At 37.4% G+C, this 21,117-nt stretch overlaps 1 protein-coding gene across 1 annotated transcript in view; it reads left to right on the forward strand.

Moving 5' to 3' along the window:
* NXPH2 (neurexophilin 2) overlaps positions 1-11,183 on the forward strand; it is a 127,964-nt gene extending 116,781 nt beyond the window's left edge. Inside the window, exon 2 of the mRNA XM_027561715.1 lies at positions 8,678-11,183. Coding sequence (XP_027417516.1) covers positions 8,678-9,421 — 744 coding nt within the window. The 3' untranslated portion in view covers positions 9,422-11,183. The remainder of the gene's footprint in view (positions 1-8,677) is intronic.
* Positions 11,184-21,117: the final 9,934 nt, after the last annotated feature.

Below are 21,117 nucleotides of genomic sequence, written 5' to 3' on the forward strand. Positions count from 1 at the left end.
CTCCGAGGGTTGGTGATGGACAGGGAGGCCTGCCATGCTTCAATTCATGGGGTCGCAAAGAGTCCACGACTGAGCGACTCAACTGAACTGAACTGAAGCTCACATTTTAAATGCCCTTCACTTCCTTTGTATTACTCATAGGTGTAGACAAATCATCTCCTCCTCCTTTTCTCCCCACCCCCACACCCCATCACATGCAGTTTAGGACCCATCCCCACATGCAGCAACAGAGAAGAAGCAAAGCTATCACAGTGATGGATATATAGATGTAGCATAGCATAGCATGCATGCTCAGTCATGTCTGAGTCTTTATGACCCCATGGACTGTAGCCCACATCTCTGACCATAGGATTATCCCAGCAAGAATACTGGAATGGATTGCCATTTCCTACTCGAGGGGATCTTCCCACCCCAGGAATCGAACCTGTTTCTCTTGCATGTCCTGCATTCACAGGCAGATTTTACCACTGCACCACCTGGGAAGCCCATGTAGAAGATGATTACCCCATAATTATGGCAAAAGTCTGACTGTCTCCAATCCCAAGGGAACCCTAGTAATGGTCATGGCCCCACAGCACACAGCTTACTGTGAAGGTAGAACACTGCTTTGTGAGACTTTCCTTAGCTTCATTCACTTGGTAAACAGACCTGCAAAGAAAGCCCCATGTAAATGTTGATACTGACTCATTGGATGTATAGAGTCAAGTACAATAGACCTGATCCAAAACTGAGAAGAATATCTGAATCTAATACATTAAGCAGGTAATTCCAACTCCATGTGAGATATTTAAAGACTAAGCACTTCTTTAGAAATAGCTCCACTGGAATTCCATCACTCCACTAGCTTTGTTCATAGTGATGCTTTCTAAGGCCCACTTGACTTCACATTCCAGGATGTCTGGCTCTGGGTGAGTGATCACACCATCGTGATTATCTGGGTCGTGAAGATCTTTTTTGTACAGTTCTTCTGTGTATTCTTGCCATCTCTTCTTAATATCTTCTGCTTCTGTTAGGTCCATACCATTTCTGTCCTTTATCGAGCCCATCTTTGCATGAAATGTTCCCTTGGTATCTCTAATTTTCTTGAAGAGATCTCTAGTCTTTCCCATTCTGTTGTTTTCCTCTATTTCTTTGCACTGATTGCGTAGGAAGGCTTTCTTATCTCTTCTTGCTATTCTTTGGAACTCTGCATTCAGATGCTTATGTCTTTCCTTTTCTCCTTTGCTTTTTGCTTCTCTTCTTTTCATAACTATTTGTAAGGCATGATGCTAAAGCTGAAATTCCAGTACTTTGGCCACCTCATGCGAAGAGTTGACCCATTGGAAAAGACTCTGATCCTGGGAGGGATTGGGGTCACGAGGAAAAGGGGACCACAGAGGATGAGATGGCTGGATGGCATCACCGAATCGATGGACAAGAGTTTGAGTGAACTCCAGGAGATGGTGATGGACAGGGAGGCCTGGTGTACTGCGATTCATGGGGTCACAAAGAGTCGGACATGACTGAGCAACTGAACTGAACTGAACTGAAGCTCTTCTTTATTGAATTATCAATTATCTAAATGAGCACCATTTTTAAGAAATAAATACTAAATGAATGTGAAATAACAACAATAATAATTGATGATGACAGACATACTTATAGCACGTAATAGTGCTAGAATAATGTATAAATAGTTTAGAAAGTAACTACTGTTATAGTAATGATAACCTGTGTGCGAGACAGCAAAAGAGACACAGATGTATAGAACAGTCTTTTGGACTCTGTGGGAGAGGGAGAGGGTGGGATGATTTGGGAGAATGGCATTGAAACATGTATAATATCATATATGAAATGAATCGCGAGTCCAGGTTCAATGCAGGATACAGGATGCTTGGGGCTGGTGCACTGGGATAACCCAGAGGGATGGTATGGGGAGGGAGGTGGAGGGAGGTTCAGGATGGGAAACGTGTACACCTGTGGCGGATTCATGTTGATGTATGGCAAAACCACTACAATATTGTAAAGTAATTAGCCTCCAATTAAAATAAATAAATTTATATTTTAAAAAATAAATAAATAAATAGTATAGGAATTCCTAAGCAACTCTGAGGTTACTTGAGAGAATTCAGTGATGCAGTAAAGACTTATAAATTGAAATGCTTGAATTCCTGACTTTAAAAACAAAAAATCAATCCTAAACCAAGTCCCACTGAATTAAATGTAAATTAGACTAAGCTTATGGTAACAAAAATGTACAAGCCTTGTGAGAATTCTGTAAGTGAAACTTAAAAAGATCTTCTCTGCCTAAATCAGAGGTTAACATCAATAGTGATTAAGTCTTGTTGCTAGAGCGTACCCTTTCGATGAAGGGATGAAAATGACACCTTACTTCTGTGTTCTTCCTCCTCAAAGCCTACTCTAATCATCAGAAAGACATCAGACAAACTCAAACTGAAAGGCCTAGCCAGTGCTCCTTGAAATGTTCAAGGTCACCAAAAACAAGGAACAACTGAGAAATGGTCACGGCCAAAACAAGCTTAACAGTTCATGATGATCAAATATAATGTGGGATCCTAGATGGGATCTTGGAACATATAAAGGACATTAAGGAAAAATGAAGGAAATCTGAATAAAGCATGGACTTTAGTTAATAATAAGGTGTAAGTATTGGATCTTTGGGCTTCTCAGGTCACACTAGTGGTAAAGAACCTGCCTGCCAATGCAGGAGACATAAGACACAGGTTTGATCCCTGGGTCAGAAGATCCCCTGGAGGAGAGCAAGGCAGCCCACTCCAGCCTCCTTGCCTGGAAAATCCCATGGACTGAGAGTCTGGCGGGCCACCATCCATAGGGTCACAAAGTCAGACACGACTGGAGTGAGTGAGCATGAGCGCATGTGTTAGATCTTTAGTTGTAACACGTGTAAGATATATAAGATGTTAATAATATAGGAAACTAGGTACAGGATACATTATAACTCTGTACCACACAACTGTCCAGTAAACTAAAACTGCTGCTGCTGCTGCTGCTGCTAAGTCGCTTCAGTCATGTGCGACTCTATGCGACCCCATAGACGGCAGCCCACCAGGCTCCCCCGTCCCTGGGATTCTCCAGGCAAGAGTACTAGAGTGGGGTGCCATCGCCTTCTCCAAACTAAAACTAGTCTAATGTAAAATGTTTTCCTGAAAAATACATAACAGATATACTTTTAAAAGATCTTCTGATATAGTATTTGCAGAGAAAGATGCTTTTTAGTTTATAAATTATTTCCATAATTTGTGACAGTTCTCACATCTGCTACTATAAAATTCACTGCAGCTTCTCTGTCTCTTGGGGAAAAAAATGCATTTAATTATCAGTGAAATTCAACTCCAGCTTGTTATGATGAATGATTTGAACCTGTCAGCTTTTTTTTCTCCCTAAAAACAAAAGAAATGAAATGAAATACAGTCTTCCTCCTTTACTTCCTTCCTTCCACCTGCTTCATTTAATTGATGAAGGTTTGAGCTTTTATTAATCTTTTTGAGCTCCTCTGTAAGATGCAGAAAAAGCTAATATGATATCATTGTATCTAGCTAATGTGTGTGCTTTGTGAAATTGATACACCCTGCCAAGACATAAATTACTTAAGCTTTGATAAATGTGTTGAAATCAGGGAATGTTCAAACAGATAAAGCACAGAAATTCCTCTTTTTCTCCCTTTTTTAAACTCCATTTCGTGCAAGCAGTTAAATGTTTTTGCATTATTATTGTAATATGATGGGACAAAAGACAGCAGTGATATTGATAGTAGCATAGAGAACCCCCGAAAGTACAAAAGCAATGGGGGATACAGCCTTGTGTTTTGCAGATAACATCTAACAACCTTGCCTTGAACAGACTGGTTTGCCAACAGGTTCAGATCCACTTCAGTCCTCTCCCAGCATGTCATATCACTGAAATTGTCTACAGAGGAATGAGCGTTCTGCCAGACACTTTGCACTTTCAGATCCTTTGCTGACTCATTTGGTAGGCTGAAATCAAAGATCCACAAACACATTTTATTAGCAAAGAATGCTCACCTGTCCCTGTGATCTGGATATGACTCAGATGTCAGTGAGACTGGAACACGAAGAAGCATTTGATTGATGCTCTAGGGTTGATTTCTACTCATTAACTTATCCTATGGCATTGAACAAGTTGCTTGATTGATCACTAATCAGTTCCTTGGAGACCTGAGAATCCATATCATCTTTTGAAGACAATTTTTGAATAGGAGGCATGGAACTATCCATTGGATAATGTAAGACCCATCAGTCTCTGAGTGCCTTTTGCCAGAGGTTGGGCTCAGTAATTTCCATCCATTTTTTAAATTTAGTCCTTACAATCAACCAACAAAGGAGGCATAGGTGTGAAAATTGGGGCTCATGTCAAGGGACAATGAGGTCATCAGGCAGCAAATCCTATGCTTTTTCCACCATGCTGCTTCCATATTAGGAGTATATTGGATGAGTGTGTATGGGGTTGTGGTTCATTCAAACCCCAGTCATCCCTGAGTAGGTCTTTTGAGGTTAAGCATCAGCCTTGGGAACTTGGGTCACACAACTATCTATGTAGACCTGTTTAGGAGAGGGTGTCTTCTCAGTAGTGATGCCCGCATTTAAGCAGCATTCTAGGGAGAAGACTGAACAAGTTATACCACAGGGAGAGAAAGTTGGGAGAAGAGGTACAACTAGCAGCTTTTTAAGACAACTAGACATATATTTGTTTTTTTAATTATACTCTTCTACCTATATATATCATCATCAAATAGCTTTTTGAAATTTGAGTTTAGATTTGGAAATCAGTACTTGTAAGAACTGTCCATACATTTTAGAGTAATAAATAAGTTGAAGAAGTGAAGTGAAGTCACTCAGTCGTGTCTGACTCTTTGCGACCCCATGGACTGTAACCTACTGGGTTTCTCCATCCATGGGATTTTCCAGGCAAGAATATTGGAGTGGGTTGCCATTACCCAGCTTTTCTCAATTTGTTTAATAGTAAAGCAAAAAAAGTAAAAGATGCATACATCTACTTTTTATCTAAGGAATCCTCAATGACAGTTTTCACTGAAACAGAGAACAATTATAGATCTGTGCTTAAGAGTTAAATTGCATTATTTTTACATAGGCAAACCTTAAATCAAAGGCAACTTGAGCAGATTTGAACCTAAAGAGTATTGTGTTAGAATATACTTTTTAAGAATCAAATTTCGTTTTCAATCCTCATCTGTAGAATCTTTCCTGAAGAATAGAAGAGTGTTTCTAAAAGCAAATAATTACCTCTAATTTATCTGTTTGGTAAGTTTTGTGTTCTTTTTTTCACTTTCTTAGGGTGAGTTACCTATATTTGGGTCAAATTGTTACAACATCAGTTACTACAATGAAAATCTGTAGTATTTTTGAAAATTAATAAGTGAATTTTTGAGTAAATATTGAGTCATCTCAGAACCATCACATCAGAAGTCCTAGAGATAAGAGAAGGATCTCATAATGTCCATCTCACGATAGAACTCATCCTGTATTTTAAAATGCACCAATATCAGTTAGCCTGAGACTCTACATGATTGAAAACTTGTCACTGTACAATAAGTTTAACACTGATAGGTTTTCAATAACAGAAAAAGGAGAAAATCAGGCAAAGCATCAAGAAAAATGACCCAAGCAGAAAAAACTCAGAAAAATGTGCAATGTGAAACAAGCATTTTAAGATAAAAAGAGCATATTGGTGCTGGTAGTACAGAGTGTTGTCATACTTGTGTAAAAAAAAGTATTTTTGAATGGAAAATGGATCTTTATTCTACTAACACAGTATTAATTGGGAACACTGCCCAGAGGTAAAGAATGTGGTAAAGAATCCGCCTGCCAGTGCAGGAGACCCAAGAGATAGGAGTTCGATTCCTGGGTCAGGAAGATCCCCTGGAGTAGAAAATAGCAACCTGCTCCAGTATTCTTGCCTGGGACATCCCATGGACAGAGGACCCTGCTGGGATACAGTCCTTTGGATCAGAAAGAGTCGGATATGACCGAGTGACTGTCACTGTCACTAGTGTCTATATGTTAATCTGTGGGGTCTCTAAAGAGTTGGACACGACTAAGCACTTGAGCACAAGCATATTATGTATGAGTAAGAATTGAGGGGTTTTTTTGTTTTGTTTTGTTTTGTTTTAAGCAAGCTAAAAGGGATTTATCTTGTGAAAGATAGGAAGAAAGACAGGAGTGAAGGAAGAGGGTAGGAAATTGGACAAATTGGGGAATAGAGATCAGGAAATTAAGTTCTTTAGTACCGGCCATTCTCAGGATTGGTAGGTGAGGCTGTCAACATTGACCAAGCAAGGCACATCTCATGAAATATTGGAAAAAGGTGAAAACAAATAATAGCAAGAATCATAATCACAGAAAAGAGAAACTGGACCTTGATCAGCAAGGGGTTTCTTATCTGTCCATGTGTCCTTGACTGTCTCCTTGGAGAGAGGACAAGACAAGTCACCTGGACCAGGTTGCATTAGCTCTTAGCAACCTCAAGTCCTATCTGTAGCCCGTACTGACTTCCATGGGCTGTCTGACCAGTTGATCTCAATGAGGCTCTGTGCATATTGTAATGAAGAGTGTTCAAAGTCAGAAAACTAGTGACAGTATCAGAAATACCCAGAATATTTTGAGCCAGAAATCCTGAGTAATGATCCCTCTTTTTCTGGTGACTATGCCAGTCCTTCAACACCAGGAGAGAGAAAGAAGTATTGACTTCAGGATGTGCGAGACCCTAGGAATAGAGAGTATGAATTCAGGTTTTCAAAACAATAAGAATGTGCAGAATATCAGTTTGCCCTTCTGCCAAGCCTCAGTAATTTAGAGAAGAGAATTTTGGGAAATACTAGACATGAGTGGGAAAAGCCTTCGGGAATTAATCAATGGGACCAATATATATTATGTGCCCCCTCCCCACCAAAGCAGAAAACAAAAAAGAAAAATCCACACATACATTTAAGTCCTTGCATTCCTCCTCTAAAGTGTTCAGGGACAAGTTATAGGTGAAAACACTTCTCATGAAACTCTATTAGGACTTAAACTTTGATGAATGTATAAAATATAACCTCATATTATTAAACTCTACCATAGAGTCAAGTGTAAAATTTACAATCCAAGCTATGCCAGTTTTTTTTTTTTTTTCTCAAAACTGAATTGAAAGCAATAATTCTTGTAATAATCTGAGACTGGTTTTACCAGGTACTTCACCAAGTTTGAAAGGGTTGGGGAAACAGTATATAAAAACAGCCCCACTTCCTTCTCATCCTTTCCATCACGCTGACAGTTTTCCAGAGAATCATTACCAGAGTGGTTTGTGCCATTAGAGATAAGAGGCTATCTGTGTTTCCACTAGAAACCTCTATTTTCCAGACTTTATAATTCATCTATAAATATCCACTCCAAGCACCAGTTTCATATATTATGAATCTGTCTCTCAAAATTCATATTGACTTAACTAAATGATTTTTAGAAATCATGAGGACTCTTACACTGCAAAGAGAATTAGAAGAAAATCAAATGCAAATAAAGTGCTGTGTTTCAAGGGGAATGATTTGAATCAAAATACTGTGGAATCCATAAAACACAGGCACATGATTCTTTCTTAGCAATTCTATCTTTCAGGGTATTATTCAGTTGTAATAAAATGTATTTATCAACAATTAACTAGTTCAAAATATACATCTCCAGTTTATTTCTGCTTCTATAAAGGCAGATAATTTGAGATTACATTTTTTCAACTAAATCTTTTATAGAACTTCATATTATTATTCATGCTACTTTTAATTACAGAATTTAAAATTGAATTATATCAAGTTATGAAATTATATGACATAAGCTTTTGAATATAATAATATGCTTGCTATCTACAAATATATTTTAAGAGTCTTATCAATACCTTATATTCAGATGGCTTCTAGCTCCATGGTAGAAATCTCAGCTTACTAAAGTTATTTTCTACCTAAAAAAAAAAAGACCTTACAAATTGAATGTTTTTGTCAAATAAGAGACCAAAAAATACTATATCCCCCGGTCTGGGAAGATAGAATTGTAAAGATTAGGAGACAGAGACTAAAGCCACATCAACCCATTAAAATGAAATGCAGTCATCTCTTGGTATCCATGGGGGATTGGCTTCAAGATCCCCTTGGATACCAAAATCCAGGGATGTTTAAATTCCTTATATAAGATAGTTTAGTATTTGCATATAACCTATGCACATACTTCTGTATATTTTAAACCATCTCTAGATTATTTATAATGCCTAATACAATGTGAATAGTTGCCAGAATGTGACATATTCAAGTTTTGCTTTTTGGAAATTTCTGTGTTTGAGTTGGGGGCAGTTGGGACTTTTTGTTTAGTTTTAATTTCAATTCAGTGTTGGTTGAATCCAGTGGATTCAGAACCTGCGTATACAAAAAACCAACTGTCCTCTCTTCCTAATCACATCATTTCCATGTTTGTACTCACAGATTTATACTGCTTGAATGACATGGTCATCTTGTTACACTGCAGAGCCCCACTGTGTATGTGAAATGGTATTTAGCAGGAAGCGAAATACTACAAGAATTGCCCCAGTGCTTTGGCTTTGGTATGTGTGGACTCTCAGCCCAACCTAAAGTATATTTTTCTTTCTTCCTTTCGAACAGCTGTTTTGTGACAGTGAGAAGGTGGTGCATGCCACGGAGGGACTGGATTGGGAAGACAAAGATGCCACAGGGACCCTGGTGGGTAACGTGGTGCACTCGCGGATCATCAACCCTCTGCGCCTGTTTGTTAAACAGTCTCCAGTCCCCAAGCCTGGACACTTGGCCTATGCGGACAGCATGGAGAACTTTTGGGATTGGCTGGCCAACATCACGGAAGTTCAGGAGCCATTGGCAAGAACTAAAAGGAGGCCAATAGTGAAAACAGGAAAATTTAAGAAAATGTTTGGATGGGGTGACTTCCATTCCAACATTAAAACTGTGAAACTCAACCTCCTCATCACGGGGAAAATCGTTGACCATGGAAATGGAACCTTCAGTGTTTATTTCCGACATAATTCCACCGGCCTGGGCAACGTTTCAGTGAGCTTGGTACCCCCCTCCAAAGTGGTAGAGTTTGAAGTTTCCCCGCAGTCTACCTTGGAGACCAAGGAATCCAAATCTTTCAACTGTCGCATTGAGTATGAAAAAACAGATCGGGCCAAGAAGACCGCCCTATGCAATTTTGACCCATCCAAGATCTGCTACCAGGAGCAGACTCAGAGCCACGTATCCTGGTTGTGTTCCAAGCCCTTCAAGGTCATTTGCATCTACATTGCCTTTTACAGTGTTGATTATAAACTTGTGCAAAAGGTCTGTCCTGACTACAATTACCATAGCGAGACTCCCTACTTATCTTCTGGCTGAATCTTCACATGGCCAATAAAAGGAAGGATAAATATATACTCAATTATTAATAGAACCACCAAGAACCAAGCTCAGCTCTCCATGGCAAAGGATCCCTTTTGTTTCTGGCAGTGAACCTTCATTCCCTATAAGGTTTTCACATTTAAAAAAGAAAAAGAAACATCTTAAAAGTTGAAATGTGTTTGTTATGATCATAAGTACCTTAATCTAAACAGTCAAACTGTGTATGAAACCATCACTCTCTCATAAGATCTCTCTCCTAAGGCTGACTCCTCCAGCTATTCTTATTTCTCTAAGAGTTGATGGTAGTAGCAACATGGAACAGGAAAGAACCAAATAATGCATGTGATAAACATTGCTCTTGAAATGGGCCTGCCTTTGAAGTATGTTTTGGAAAGTTACCTTAAAAATAGCAGATCCAGTAAAGTAACTGAAAAGATTGTATTTGATAGATGAATCACATTTCTGACATTGAATTCTTTTTTATTGCTGTCTTTTTTCCCATGTCTGTGCTGTTAGTGATATGAGAGATGAAGGGGTAAAATTTGCTTCAAAACTCATGTGTGAAGTTACAATGCCCCAGTGGAATGAAACACATTATTATCTGAGCTAGAGTTGAGTGGAGTGGGATTTAAACACTTACCCTTGGGTTGGTCACCATCCTTAGGATTCTCATCTGAGTAGTAATATTGGTATATTAAAAAAGCAAATCTGGATGTATTGTAAGTCAGTTCAACAATGATGACGATCAGGATGTTTTTAGATTACTTTGCCAGGTTCAATGATGTGAGATTGTCAAAAATATCACAACTCTGTTTTCCCCCTGTAACCTAATTCTATTCATTTGGTGGTATGATTTTTGTATACCTGTGTAGAACAACTTTGAAATTGAGAGAAAGCAATTGTTTCCTAGGCTAGCTAGAATGGGAGAAAGATTGGAATTGGGAGGAAATTCCAGGATGATGTATTCATTATTTCTAGCCTGTTAGATTAAGTTCTCCTTGCATTTAGCTATTTAAATTAAGGATCAAATTGTGGAAATAAGGAGTTTATTTAAACAATGCTAGTTATTATCATGCTAATAACCAAGACACATGACTCCCTAGGCTTTTGGGATAACTTCTAATGAATGTTGCCTCATAACCACCTCTTCTTCATCTTCTCTGAGGGGGTCAAATGTCATCTGTGTCATAGAAGTGGATGATCTTTGAATTAGCATAGAGAGAGAATCTGGCTGGCCAGTAAAAAAAGTGTTTCTAGAACCTGGAAGACTCATGGAATGGTTACTCCTTTTACGATAGCTGTCAACGTTTTTCCCCCTTCTTATCTGTAAAATATCAAAGTAAAACACTGGATTGACAACCGAAGGAAGAACAAAATGCTCTTACTGTAAAATGCTCTTACTACGTTGTTCAAAAAGCCAACAGCTCTCGTCTATTTTGCATCTCTAGTCCTTTCCTTTTCCTGGTGATACCTGCACAGTGTTTGTTTTTTGTCTTTTGTAAAAATTGTACTAGGCTTAGTGTGTGGTAATACAGGCTTGAAATTTTTGCTCTGAGTTCATCGGGTGCTTTTGTAATTTTGTGGTTGGTGTGAAATACTTTGAGACATCATTTTATTTTAACCTAGGAACAAGATTAAACTACTATTTACTGTAAAATATGTGGGAACCATATGTGTATATACACTTAGATCTCCTGTGTACAGAGAAAGTATGTGTACACATTTCTATGTAAATAAAAAGAATTTCCTAAATCTGTCACATGACTTTAAGTTTTTGATTTTTTAAAGATTGTTCTTGTTTCTTTTCTTCACAATGGTTTAGTGTGCGTGTGCTCGTGTGTGTATGCATTATCAACTGAGCGTTCAGATCTTCCATATGTTCATATTAAACAGAGCAATAAGGCCAGGGACATTATAAAGCAGAGTAAAATAATAATCCATACAAACCACTTGGCACATAGCTTGGTGTCTGGTAAGAATTCTGTGAGCTTCCATTAAGATTTATTATTACAAATGAAAGGTGGTTTTAAATTGTCTAATGTTCAAAAGTTGAGTGGTATAAACACTATATCTATATAAAGAAAAAACTAAATCGGTTTGCAAAATTCTTAGATTTTAGCAGGATTTGTGGGATTAAAAAATAAAGAAAGAAAGTTCCTCAGGCATGTTTTTTAATTGGCGTAGAACATATGCCACATATATTTTTTAGACATAATTTCATTTCAAAGCCTACATAATTGTCAGTAATGGTGCTTGGCACAATATAAATCAGATCCCATTTAAACATGCAAATGCACACATTCCTACAAAGCCACTTTTGCCTTAGAGTACTGCAGTTGAGGAAAAGGATGTTCACGTGAGCTAATTTTATGCCCAATCACAAACTGTTCAAAATATAAAGAAACAGACCCTTTTAAAATGAGATTTAAACTAATAGAGTGAACACCTGAAAACAATATAATGTTGTGTGTCAATTATGCCTCCATAAAAAATTAATTTAAAAATTTTTTTAAAACACTAGCAGAAATTTAATCTTCAGGGAGATGTTAGGCATCTTCTCAGGATCTCTCTATATATGAGAAAGCAAACTAGTTTTAAGACCTTTTCACCCCTCTGCAGAAACAATCTTATTACTCATCACCACACAGAATCAGGAAGGAGGCTGTATTTCCATGACTATGAACAAGGTGATCATACCACCCATAGCTGCTGTAAAATCTGGGGAGGGGAAATTAAAAAATAAAAAAGACAAAACTTTTGGACACCATGTAGCACAGCAGTAATCAGTGAAAAGAAAACAATTTTCCTTCATTCTTCTACTTGGTACTTGAAATTTCAACACATTCTCCTGATCTAAAATACCCCGGCAGTAATGAGTATGGTCCTCTAACATGTCTGTTCATAAGAGAAGCTGATTCATAGCATATTATATCCTGTAATCTTTATTGTCCAACACTGTTATTCTGCAACACCTTTCTTCTTTATTTGAAGAACTTTATATGACCCAAATGCTACATGCTACATTTTAGGCACAACTACTACATCTTAAACATTCTGCAACTGGCTAAACCTATCTCCATTAGAGACATGGTTCTGCTGGGTGGGAGCTGCCATTATGGCTTAGGGAGTCCATATTTAAATACTCAAAGTGCAGTTGTCACATTAGCAGTATTACCTATAAGCCTGTTAGAAATACACTCTCGGGTCCTGCCTCCAACACTGAATTGGAGTTTTCGTTTTAACAAGATCACCACATGACTTGTATTTACATTAAAGACAGAGAGGTACTTCCTTAGAAACTCTGATTTAGTAAATGGAGTTAGTAAATTAGGAATTAAAAATCTGCATCTTAAGAAACTGGTTACCGTGGTTCAAATGGGCTTCTGACAATACTTTTGAAAATGGCTGAAGGAATAGACCCTTTGAAAAATGAAAATTAAATGAGTAGATTGATAACAAAATAAAGAAAAGTAAACCAATATTAATGTATAGAAGAATAGTATTTCAAAGAGAGTGCAGCCTACACTATCTTCTGGTTCAGACTTCTCATTTGACAGATAAGCAAAACCAGGGCCCCATCAGAGTCAAGGACATGACCACTGAGTAAGTGACAAAGCCAACTGAAATGCAAGTCTCCTGCCTCCTTGTCCCAGGTCTTGTGTTACAGTAGAAAGGTAAGTTGAAGCAGGTATTCAAAACAAAACAAAAAATAATTGCAGTGAGTTTATAAGAAGACATAACCCAGAAGCCAAAACTAAACATGAAAAAGTCTGGAAACATTCTCTCTGCAAATCCTCAAGATTGTGATACATCTATGAAAACAAATTTTTTAAAGCTTAAACTACACAAAAGTAAAGTCAGAATAAAGTCATTTTGTCCAAAGATGAGCATCCTAGGATGTATTAGAGGTATGACTGGCTAAGAATTAACAGCAGTAGAGCATGGGAGTTGACAGAATTTTCAACAGATTTTAACACCTGAGAATATATTTTCATAGAAATAGGTAAATGGGGTGGAATGTCTCCATAGCCTAAAGGTCCAACTTTACTTAATAAAGAATTTTAAATTAATTCATTGCCTATAAAATAGAGGGTGGCATCATGCATTTTTATTTGCAGTTAAAACTATAGTTGACCTCAAGTTAATCAGAACTTTCAATGAATGGAAATTTCATGTCTCCCATTGTCAGTGACAAATTTCAGGCAAACAAACTCTTGCTAGAGGTTTTTTTTTTCCTTCATAAAAATCTTGTAAGATATATTCAGGAGTCATTTAATATTCACCTCATGTCTTAACCCCTACTGCAAGGTCTGGAACCCTGGAAACATATCCCATTATGCTTCATTTGTAATCTTCCCTTTTTGTTATCCCTCTCAGCTCCCCCATAAATAGTCTGTAATCTCTTCTCAGAAGGAATGAGTTGACTGTGCCCTCTACAGCACAGGACAAAGTATCTGGTATATAGTAGGTACTTGATCATTATTTGTCACTTGATTTTTAAAAAATCTCCTACAAAAAACAGTGACTATTCAAGACTCACTTTACCCACCTAACATGAATTTTCTTGCACCATTCCAAGATGAAGACACTGCTCCAGCCTAATGTGATACTCACTGAATGCTAGCTCCCAGAACCACAGAAATATAAAAGATGGAAACATGTTTGGAAGTGATCTAGAATAGGTTTTGTTTATCAGATAATTGGAGAGACTTCCCTGGCAGTCCAGTGGTTGAGACTCTGTGCTTCCACTGCAGGGGGCATGGGTTCAATCCCTGTTCAGGGATCTATCTTGCATGCCATGCAGTGTAGCCAAACAATTAATTAATTAATTAATTAACATTTTTTAAAAAGAAAGAAGCAGAGGACAAAAAAAGAAAAAAAAGAAAGAATTGGGAACCGGGTGAGGTTTAACAGCCTGGTTATTTATATTGTTCTTCCTGCCTGGATAAAGCCATTCTTTCTCTTCTTTATTATTCCAAATTACTGATGTTCTGTATTTGTGTTACAGTCAGCTGGCCACCAGCATGGAGCTTCTGCCTTCTCCTATTGAAGTGGGAGGGTCAAGGGTGTGGCCAGCCTGCTAGACTGCATAACCCTACCCCTAAAGCAGTGAGGTATGTGGCCTGGTTGCTGAGCTAGAGCTGGTAGAATATGAGAGCAAGGGATGTGTCAATTTATGTAAAAGCACATCAGACTTGTCCATGCTATTGTCCCTTCAACTGTTTCAGATAGATAACTAAAAGGACCTGAGATGCTGCCCAGTAAAGAGGGCAAAGCAACTGTCCATCTGAGTGTCTTTCCAACCATGAAGGAGAGCCACCCAGCTAACCAAAAGCCCACCCTGGACTTCTACAGGAGAAATAAACATGTATATTATTCTTTAAGCCATTGAATTACTGGGATGGATTTGTTACTGCATCTTAGCGTGAATTAACTAATAAAATGGAGCAGGACTGTATGGTCCTTGCACCCTGCCCGCCCCTCCCCCCCCCCCCCCCACTGTGTCTTCTGCCTGCCTTTTGCCTGTAGAAAACTTCAAAGAACAAGTTTAATCTGAGAAGTGAGAAATGCTGAAACAAAGGAAAACAGTCAAAGGAGACTAAATAATAATAATGTAGTCATTAAGCATTGGCAAAGACCTTTAGTTCTTTCTCAAGGGCTGTAGATAATATTCTGAGCCATATTCTGTGAGCTGTCTTATGGATACTAAAGCCTCAGGTGGAGAAGTTAACTACATGATGACCAGACTGTGCCCAGGACTTGAGTTGCCACAATTCCAAGAATTGACCGCAAAGAAATGGGAAAAATTGGACCCTGGAACTGAAGATTAACTGTACCTGAAACATTCAAGATGATGCTGGTCAGACCACTAATGACCAATCTGAAGATGACTGTTAGATGATCTGCTGTTTCTTTATGTAGCCCCTGCCCCACAAGATGTCTTTCACCCCTTGCTTGTGGGCAGGGGGGAGAGTCAGGTGGACATATGTCCCCCACCCTCCTCCTCATGTTCCCAGCATCTGAAATAAAACAAACTTTCCTTTCCATCAACCTGGCCTATTTATTGGCTTTTTAAAATTTTTAATTTATTTCTTTTAATTGGAGACTAATTACTTTACAATATTGTAGAGGTTTTTGCTATACATCGACTTGAATCAGCCATGGGCATACATGTGTTCCCCATTCTGAACCCCCTTCCCACCTCCCTCCCCATCCCATCCCTCAGGGTCATCCCAGTGCACCAGCCCTGAGCACCCTGTCTCACGCATGGAACCTGGATTGGTTATCTGTTTCACATATGATAATATACATGTTTCAATGCTATTCTCTCAAATCATCCCACCCTTGCCTTCTCCCACAGAGTCCAAAAGACTGTTCTGTACATCTGTGTTTCTTTTGCTGTCTCATATATAGGGTCACCATTACCATCTTTCTAACTTCCATATATAAGCATTAGTATACTGTATTGGTGTTTTTCTTTCTGACTTACTTCACTCTGTATAATAGGCTCCAGTTTCATCCACCTCATTAGAACTGATTCAAATATATTCTTTTTAATGGCTGAGTAATATTCCATTGTGTGTAAGTACCACAGTTTTCTTATCCATTCATTTGCCCATGGACATCTAGGTTGCTTCCATGTTCTGGCTATTATAAACAGTGCTGTAATGAACATTGGGGTACATGTGTCTCTTTCAATTCTGGTTTCCTCAGTGTGTATGCCCAGCAGTGGGATTTCTGGGTCATATGGCAGTTCTATTTCCAGTCTTTTAAGGAATCTCCACACTATTCTCCATAGTAGCTGTACTAGTTTGCATTCCCACCAACAGTGTAAGAGGATTCCTTTTTCTCCACACCCTCTCCAGCATTTATTGTTTGTAGACTTCTGGATAGCAGTATTTTACCAGCGTGAGATGGTACCTCATTGCGGTTTTGATTTGCATTCCTCTGATAATGAGTGATGTTGAGCATCTTTTCATGTGTTTGTTAGCCATTGTATGTCTTCTTTGGAAATATCTGTTATTTGGCCTGTTTTTTGATTGGGTCATTTTTTTTTTCTGGAATTGAGCAGCAGGAGCTGCTTGTATATTTTTGAGATTAGTTCTTTGTCAGTTGCTTCATTTGCTATTATTTTCTCTTATTCTGAAGGCTGTCTTTTCACCTTGCTTATAGTTTCCTTCATTGTGCAAAAGCTTTTATTAATTAGGTCCCATGAGTTTTTTTTTTTTTTTTTTTCCATTACTCTTGGAGGTGAGTCATAGAGGATCCTGCTGTGATTTATGTTGAAGAGTGTTTTGCCTATGTTTTCTACTAGGATTTTTATAGTTTCTGGTCTTACATTTAGATCTTTAATCCATTTTGAGTTTATTTTTGTGTATGGTGTTCAAAAGTGTTCTAGTTTCATTCTTTTACAAATGGGTGACCAGTTTTCCCAGCACCACTTGTTAAAGAGATTGTCTTTTCTTCATTGTATATTCTTTCCTCCTTTGTCAAAGATAAGGTGTCCATAGGTGCATGGATTTATCTCTGGGCTTTCTATTTTGTTCCATTGATCTATATTTCTGTCTTTGTGCCAGTACCATACTGTATTGATGACTGTAGCTTTGTAGTATAGCCTGAAGTCAGGCATTCTTCTTTCTCAAGATTGCTTTGGCTAGTCTAGGTTTTATGTATTTCCATACAAATTGTGAAATTATTTGTTCTAGTTCTGTGAAAAAATATTGTTGGTAGCTTGATAGGGATTGCACTGAATCTATAGATTGCTTTGGATTGTATACTCATTTTCACTATATTGATCATTCTGACCCATGAACATGGTATATTTCTCCATCTGTTTGTGTCATCTTTGATTTCTTTCATCAATGTTTTATAGTTTTCTATATATAGGTCTTTTGTTTCTTTAGGTAGATTTATTCCTAAGTATTTTATTCTTTTCATTTCAATGCTAAATGGAATTGTTTCCTTAATTTCTCTTTCTGTTTTCTCATTGTTAGTGTATAGGAATGAAAGGGATTTCTGTGTATTAATTTTATATCTTACAACTAGAAAAGGAAAAAATGCATAACCCCAGGGTTAGTAGGAAAGAAATCATAAAAATTAGGGCAGAAATAAATGCAAAAGAAACAAAAGAGACCATAGCAAAAATCAACAAAGCCAAAAGCTGGTTCTTTGAGAAGATAAATAAAATAGACAAACCATTAGCCAGACTCATCAAGAAACAAAGGGAGAAGAATCAATCAACAAAATTAGAAATGAAAATGGAGGAATCACAACAGAAAACACAGAAATACAAAGGATCATAAGAAACTACTATCAGCAACTATATGCCAATAAAATGGACAACTTGGAAGAAATGGAAAAATTCCTAGAAAAGTATCACTTTCCAAAACTGAACCAGTAAGAAATTGAAAATCTTAACAGACCCATCATAGGCATGGAAATCAAAACTGTAATCAGAAATCTTCTAGCACACAAAAGCCCAGGACCAGACAGCTTCACAGCTGAATTCTACCAAAAATTTAGAGAAGAGCTAACACCTATCCTATTCAAACTCTTCCAGAAAATTGCAGAGGAAGGTAAACTTCCAAACTCATTCTATGAGGCCACCATCACCCTAATACCAAAACCAGACAAAGATGCTACACAAAAAAGAAAACTACAGGCCAGTATCACTGATGAACATAGATGCAAAAATCCTTAACAAAATCCTAGCAAACAGAATCCAACAACATATTAAAAAGGTCATACATCATGACCAAGTGGGCTTTATCCCAGGGATGAAAGGATTCTTCAATATCCACAAATCAATCAATGTAATACACCACATTAACAAGTTGAAAGATAAAAACCATATGATTAACTCAATAGATGCAGAGAAAGCCTTTGCCAAAATTCAACATCCATTTATGATAAAAACCCTCCAGAAAGCAGGATTAGAAGGAACATACCTCAACTTAATAAAAGCTATATATGACAAACCCACAGCAAACATTATCCTCAATGGTGAAAAATTGAAAGCATTTCCCCTAAAGTCAGGAACAAGACAAGGGTGCCCACTCTCACCACTACTATTCAACATAGTTTTGGAAGTTTTAGCCACAGCAATCAGAGAAGAAAAAGAAATAAAAGGAATCCAGGTTGGAAAAGAAGAAATAAAATTCTCACTATTTGCAGATGACATGATCCTCTACATTGAAAACCCTAAAGACTCCACAAGAAAATTACTAGAGCTAACCAATGAATATTTATGGGATTTTGAGCAGCAAAGCAGCAGGAACCAACACATAACACTCTCTTCAGTAACAGTAATACAAATGGTGCATAAGATCTCTATCTGTGTGCCCACTTGGATCTCTATTTGAATTATTTCAGTCTCTCAGGCATTACAGTAATAATTGCATACACACAACTTTTATCTTGCCTTACTGTTTATATTTCATGTGTTCCATCATCAAAGAAGAAAAGAGTAAGTTCACCAAAGTTCACCAAAATATATATATATATATTATATATATATATATAAAATATAATCATATTTTATACTTTTTTGGAATGTCCCACAATGCCCAAATAAAGTTATTGCCCTTTAAGTAATTTCTAGCTGATGTTATACTGCTTTAAAAGTTAACATAGGAAATTATGTACTTAAAACATTTGCTTTAATGACTCATTAAAAAATAAAGATGGAGAATTCTTAAAAGATAATAAAACAGCATTTTAAGAATTATGCTAATTCTACTTCACCTAATAAAACAGGAAAGAAGAGTATATTTTTCTTTCCTGTCTTTGTTTTTTGTCAGTGACATGCTTACATAGATTCATAATTCCAAAGGTATCAATATGATACACAATGAAGTACTCACTCCCACCACTCTGCTTCCTCTCCAAAGGAAAACTATTGTATAAAAACCATGTGTACCCTGGCAGAGATAAATGAATATGTTCAGAAGTGTTTTAAATGATTCGAAATGTTTTATTCAGTTTCCCCAGATTCTCCCTTTTGTGTGCATTTGTTTAGTTGAAGCTTTATGATGTTTATTTGTTATTGTTTCCTTCTTTAATTCAACAAATCACTTTCAAATATCAAGTATTTTTAATTTAAATTTATTAATTTACTTTTTATTTTTAATTGGAGGATAGTTGCTTTATAATATTGTGATGGTTTCTGCCATACATCAACATGAATCAACAGTCATCCATACATATATGTCCCCTCCCTCTTGAACCTCCCTCCACACCCCACTCCTGTAAGTTGTCACAGAGCACCAGCTTTGGATTCCCTGCATCATACAGCAAATTCCCACTGGCTATCTATTTTACTTATGGTAATGTATATGTTTCAATGTTATTCTCTCAAGTCATCCCATACTGTGTCCAAAATTCTGTCCTTTATGTCTACATCTCCTTTGCAGCCCTACAAATAGAATCATCTTTCTAGATTCTATATAATTTAAAAATATTAAATACTGTTAATGCAAAAAGTATTAATTTTAAAATATTCTTAAAATAATAATAAGAATCTCATCACCAATAAATTAAATATATTTTTCTTATCTGTACCCATATATAAAGATATGTGTGTATACATGCATATATACACAGTTTTTATGTCATTGCAATAGGTACAGTATGGTAACATGATAAATATGCCATTATATCTTATATACAAAATTTTTTACTGGAATATAAAGACACTAAATACATTTCCTTGGTAAATCATATGAGAAATGCTGTATGGCTCAATATGTCCTCAAAAATGGAATAACCCCAGGATTGTATGAGTAATGGGACCATCTCTACTTTCTCTTTCTTGTCATCCACACTATAACAAACAGAGGTCCCACGGAATAATTCTAGTCCCCAAAACATAAAACAATTTTGCAGAATTTGGCCAAAGAGAAATTACAAACCCTCATTAAGAGAGTTAAGCTCAATGGCATCTGGGAAGCCAGCTCAATCTTGGATCCCCGCTGGCACTAATGAGGCAAATGTAGTCTATCATTAGCATAGTCCCACTCCACTCGTTTCTTGAAAGAACCATTCAAATCACAGTATAACAAAGTGAAAGAGTCTATATAGGAAAGGAGAGATAGTGTTTATTGATGTTTACTATGGGTCTGGTATTCTTGCCTGGGAAATCCCATGGACAGAGGAGCCTGGCTGGCTACAGTACATGGGATCACAGAGAGTCAGACATGACTAACACAACTTGACACATGGGTTTGACACCATCCTAGATACTTTTCAAATAAGTACCAACTTTGAAGTCAGCTCAACCTAGATTTGTGTCTTGAGCCTGCCATTTAATAGCTGTGCAACCTGGTGGGCACTAGTGGCAAAGAACCTGCCTACCAATGCAGGAGACATAAGAGACACGGGTTCAGTCCCTGGGTTGGGAAGATCCCCTGGAGGAGGGCATGACAACCCACTCTAGTGTTGTCACCTGGAGAATCCCATGGACAGAGGAGCCTGGGGGACTACAGTCCATAGTGTTGCAAAGAGTCAGACATGATTGAAGTAACTTAGTACCACATAAACGCATGCATGCATGACTTTGAGTCATTTGCTGAACTTCTCTGAGTTTTCTCATCTTCAAAATGGAGTTAGAATACCTGGTTCACAGCAGTGTTGAGGTGAAAGTAAATTTCACATAAATTATGAAACATAACAGAGAGTTAAGAACCCTAAAGCAC

Source organism: Bos indicus x Bos taurus, chromosome 2 (assembly GCF_003369695.1).
Source record: "Bos indicus x Bos taurus breed Angus x Brahman F1 hybrid chromosome 2, Bos_hybrid_MaternalHap_v2.0, whole genome shotgun sequence".
Classification (NCBI taxonomy): Eukaryota; Metazoa; Chordata; class Mammalia; order Artiodactyla; family Bovidae; genus Bos; species Bos indicus x Bos taurus.